The 5467-nt window shown below is 37.8% G+C and overlaps 1 protein-coding gene across 1 annotated transcript; it reads right to left on the bottom strand.

Moving 5' to 3' along the window:
- Positions 1-2086: 2086 nt before the first annotated feature.
- On the bottom strand, positions 2087-3811 carry LOC113272548. The gene has a single exon (XM_026522371.1). The coding sequence runs from the start codon at positions 3809-3811 to the stop codon at positions 2087-2089; it is 1725 nt and encodes a 574-aa protein (XP_026378156.1).
- Between the last annotated feature and the right edge of the window lie 1656 nt (positions 3812-5467).

The raw sequence follows: 5467 nt of genomic DNA on the forward strand, positions 1-5467 counted from the left end.
GGTCTATTACCACTATCACTGATTATTGCTCTAGGTGTTCCAAAACGAGAGAAGATGTTTTCTTTTAGAAAAGAAAGAACTACTTTATGGTCATTTGTTTTGGTGGCAATGGCTTCTACCCACTTAGAAACATAATCAACAGCAACAAGAATGTACAAATTACCTTTAGAGTTAGGAAAGGGACCCATGAAATCAATACCCCATACATCAAACAATTTAATAATCAAAATAGGTTGTAAGGGCATCATGTTTCTTCTTGAGATACTTCCTAATTTCTGGCATCGGTCACAAGCAACACAAAAGGCATGACTATCCTTAAACAATGATAGCAAATAGAAACCACTCTGCAAGATCTTTGCAGCTGTTTTCTTGGCACTAAGTGGTCTCCACATGCATGGTCATGACAGAAAGAGATGACATCTCTTAGTTGGGGACACATCTCCTAATGAGTTGGTCAGGGCAGTATTTAAACAAGTATGGGTCATCCCAAAAAGAAGTGTTTTACTTCAGATAAGAACTTGGATTGGTCTTGTTTAGAACCATGCAAGGGCATTCTACCTGTAGCAAGGTAGTTAACAATATCAGCAAACCAAGGCATTTCATATACAAGCATCAATTGTTCATTAGGGAATGATTCTCTAATAAGCAAAGATTCATCTACAGATTCAACATTCAACCTAGACAAGTGATCGGCAACAACATTTTCAGACCCTTTCTTATCTCGAATTTCGAGACTGAACTCTTGTAACAAGAGTATCCATCGAATTAGATGAGCTTTAGCATCTTTCTTAGAAAGAAGATATTTCAATGCAGCATGGTCAGAATATATGATGACTTTGGACCCTATCAAATAAGATCTAAACTTATCCAATGCAAACACAACAGCTAGCAATTCTTTCTCAGTATTGAATAATTCAGTTGAGCATCATTAAGTGTTTTACTAGCATAGTAGATCATATAAGGGAGCTTGTCTACTCGCTGTCCTAAAACATAGTCAGACGCATCACACATAATTTCAAATGGAAAGGTCCAGTCAGGTGGTCTGACTATTGGGGAAGATGTAAGAAGAGTTTTAAGTTCTTCCCATGCACGCACACAGGCTTCATCAAATACAAAAGCAACATCTTTTGCAAGAAGACTACACAAGGGTCTCGAAATTTTACTAAAGTCTTTGATGCATCGTCAGTAAAAACCGGTGTGGGCTAAGAATGGCCTTATCTCCCTCACGGAGCGAGGTTGAGGCAAGTGTTGAATGAGATCAACCTTGGCTTTATCTACTTCTATGCCTTATTCAGAAATGATGTATCCCAGGACTATGCCTGAATTGACCATGAAATGACATTTTTCCTAGTTCAAAACCAAATTCTTTTCTTTACATCGAATCAACACAAGAGTAAGATGATGCAAACATTCATCAAAAGAAGATCCAAAGACAGAAAAATCATCCATGAAGATTTCAAGAAATTTATCTACCATGTCAGAAAAGATGCCCATCATACAATGTTGAAAAGCAGCAGGTGCATTACACAACCCGAAAGGCATACGACGATAAGCAAATCTACCATAAGGATAGGTAAATGTGGTCTTTGATTGGTCCTGGGGTGCTATGTGAATTTGATTCTAACCTGAATAGCCATATAAAAAACAATAGTGACTATGCCTCGATAATCTTTCTAGCATTTAGTCAATGAAGGGGAGAGGAAAATGGTCTTTCTTTGTTGATGTGTTCAATTTTCTATAGTCAATGCAGACTCGCCACCTTGTGGTCACACGAGCGGGGACTAGCTCATTCATTTCATTTTGAACTACAACAATGCCATACTTTTTGGGTACAACTTGAATGGAACTGACCCACTGCTGTCTGGAATTGGGTATATGATACCCGCATCAAGCAATTTCAGAATATCACCCTTAACAACATCTCTCATGTTTGGGTTAAGTCTCCTTTGCATTTCCCTAGATGGTTTAGTATTTTCTTCAAGATTTATGTGATTCATGCAAATTGTGGGACTTATACCTTTAAGGTCTGAGATATTCCAACCTAAGGCCTCTTTAGTTCTTTTAATACTTCTAAAAGCTTACTTTCCTATTCTATGTCTAAACATGATGCAATAATAACAGGCAAAGTATCATAAGAACCTAAGAATGCATATTTCAAAGTGTCATGCAATGATTTCAAATCATGCTTAGGTGGTTCGACAAGAGATGGTCCAGACTTGGAATCAGGGAGTGGAAGGGGATCCACTGCAATCTGCCATTTAGCAATATCCATGGGTGCTACAGATTCAAGCAAAGAGTTAACTTCACTAATGTACTCATAATCAAAAAGATCTAAGTCAAAGTTATCTAAACATGCTTGCAAAGGGTCCACAAATAAGATGTCAGGCAATGAGTCTTGAATCAGACTCTCAATCATGTTAATCTTATGCAATTCATTATTATTAAAATCCATGGGTAGATGGTTAACATGAAACATATTCAATTCCACAGTCATGTTGCCAAAAGAAAAATTCAATATTCCGCTACGACAATTTATGATACCATTGGACGTTTCCAAGAAGGGACGTCCTAAAATGACCGGAATATGACAATCTGGGTTTTGTACATGTTGAGTGTCTAACACAATAAAGTCCACAGGGAAGTAAAATTTATCAACCTTGATTAACACATCTTCAACAATACCCCGAGGGATTTTTACATATCTTTCCGCTAATTGTAGTGTAACAGGAGTGGGTTTCATCTCCCCAAGACCTAACTGCACATATACAGAATATGGTAATAAGTTCACACTAGCACCCAAGTCTAACAAATCCTTTTCGATCGTATGATCGCCTATAGTGCAAGAGATAGTTGGACTACCTGGGTCTTTAAACTTAGGTGGGGTTTTGTTTTGAATAGTTGAACTCACCTGCTCAGTGAAAAAGGCACGCTTATGCACATGAAGCTTTCGCTTTTGTGTGCATAGATCTTTCAAGAATTTAGCATAAGCTGGTATCTGCTGGATTACTTCGAGAAAAGGAATATTTATATTGACTCGTTTAAACATTTCCAACATGTCATGGTATTGGGTACCTTTCTTTTGTTGCACCAACCTTTGAGGAAATGGGGCCACAGGCACAGACGATGGTATTGGAACATTAACATCAGTAGAATTCTTAGAGTCACTATCTTGCTCAGATTCTTTTTCTACACTAGATGTTTTATGTGGTGTAGTGTGCATTTTTAAGTTTGAATTAGACTCTTTTGACTGTGGTACACCTACATTATTCTCAACAACCTTACCACTATGAAGAGTAGTGACAACATTCACTTGATTATGTGAGGTCTCATCGCAAGCTGACGTGCTTGCCTGAAATGCACTTTTCTGAATATGTTGAGGTTGACTAGGGAGTTTACCCTTTTCTCTCTCATTTAGTGCATCACAGATTTGTCCCATTTTAAGTTCTAGACTTGTGAAACGTTGGTCTGTGGTCTTTTGAAGTTGCAAAAGATTTTGGGTCAACAGACCGACACTATCTTCAAAGCTAGGCTTTTTGTCTACAGGGTACTGAGTGTGTGATTGCACTTGGGGGTTTCTGGGATATGAGTATCCTTGATTATTACTAGTTGTACCCCCTTGTATAGGCCCTTTAGACCACGAAAAGTTAGGGTGATTTCTCCACCTTGGGTTGTAGGTATGCGAATAAGGATTGTTCTCTTGCTTATGATACAAAGCATTAGCCTGTTCAACTCTAGACTCTTGAAATTCATGTAGGTCTGGACAATTATCCACTAGATGGTCTGAATTGTGGCATGTGGCACAAGTGGCCATTTCAATTTGGTCACGGAGAGTAGGGGCAATAGTTTTCACATTCTTCTGCAGCTCTAACCCTTCTAGTCTCCTAGCCAAGGATACAACCTTTGCATTTTCTGCAAAGTTAGACTCAATTCTATGGACATTAGTGTAGATGGGGAAAAACGATTTGATGTTTTTTACGAAATTGAGGAGATAACCGTGTGGAGACTCCTTGAACCGAGAAACTGCTCAATCTCACACAAATGCACTGAAAGAAGGGAGTGCTTTAGGTTCGAGAGATCAATCTGTAGGACTCCGGCCTAAACCAAGACAATGGTCGTTCCAGAGTCAATTCGGTCAAAAGAGAGGATGGGATGATCTGTAGGAGGGAACCTGGGAAAAGTGTGAGATCAATGGTTATTGAGATTGTAGGTGTGTTGTGTATTCTGCGTAAGAAGGTTCTGAATGATTGAATTTACTCAGTTAAGAGTAATTACTCAGACGATGAGTTCATGTAGACGAAAGATTGTCTATGTGAACTTGTCGAGAAATTCTTGTCTATACGAATGTGTTTTTTTTCAATCATGATTCAGAGGCCTTTTATATTTCTGAATTGAAAACACCATGATCCCATGAAGTGTGACAGTTGCTGGAGTCAAAGATTGGGGAAGTGAAAATCGTGTTGAAACTAGTTTCTCATCGTGCAGAGACTTGGTTAACTTTCCACCCACTACTTTGCTAACTCCTCCAACTGATTGCACGACTTGCCCACATTCTTATCGTGTGTATGAACATACGTGCCGTAGAACGCCAGACCAAAACCCTAGTTAGTATTCCCCCATGTGACACAATTGACATCTCGTGATTGTGGAGCCAGTTGCTGACTTTATGGGACGATGAGTCATTGTGTTGCTGAGTAGAACGTGACTTTGCAAATATTTTGAGACTCATGAGTTGAACATGTCTGTTGAGACAGAGGTACAATTATGTTGGTTGTTAAGGTGATCAAATATTGATTGTATGAGCAAATGTTGCTCGTTTGATAAATTGTTGAATGTTGATAATCAATATTCATGGACTGAACAAATATTGAATATTGATAGTTGAACCAGTATTCATGGACTGAGCAAATATTGAATATTGATAGTTAAACCAATATTCATGGACTGAGCAAATATTGCTCGTCTGAGCAAATGTTGCACATTTGATGAATTATTGAATATTGATAGTTGAACCAATATTCGTCAGTGCGAACAAATATTGTTCATTTGAGCAAATTTTTCTCATTTGATTAATTGTTGAATATTGATAGTTGAGCAAATATTCCTCGTCTGAGAAAATGTTGCTCATTTCATGAAGTATTGGTAGCATGACCAAATAAATATTAAATTAAAATACCGGCGACCAAACCAAGTATAATTAATTGGGATTAACATAAAATTTAGTGTTTGAATATGGAATTATGAACCTTGAACTCAAAACCCTAATTTTGATCAATTGCTGAATTGATGATTAATTGAAAATCATTTATGAAATGAAGGAGGGATCAGATACATAGGATGATGAATCGACTATGTAGCGCCCAGATGCTGAGGTGAGCAAAATATTAAAGTCTCTTGAAGACCAGTTAGTGAAAGGATGATCAAATGCTGGTTTAATCATTTGTTGCTGAAAAATACTCTTATTTCAGCA

Source organism: Papaver somniferum, chromosome 4, assembly GCF_003573695.1.
Source record: "Papaver somniferum cultivar HN1 chromosome 4, ASM357369v1, whole genome shotgun sequence".
In the NCBI taxonomy this organism is placed as follows: Eukaryota; Viridiplantae; Streptophyta; class Magnoliopsida; order Ranunculales; family Papaveraceae; genus Papaver; species Papaver somniferum.

Bases quoted from the DNA above. Each gene is read 5' to 3' on its own strand.
- LOC113272548 (XM_026522371.1), bottom strand. From the start codon at position 3,811: ATGGCCACTTGTGCCACATGCCACAATTCAGACCATCTAGTGGATAAT.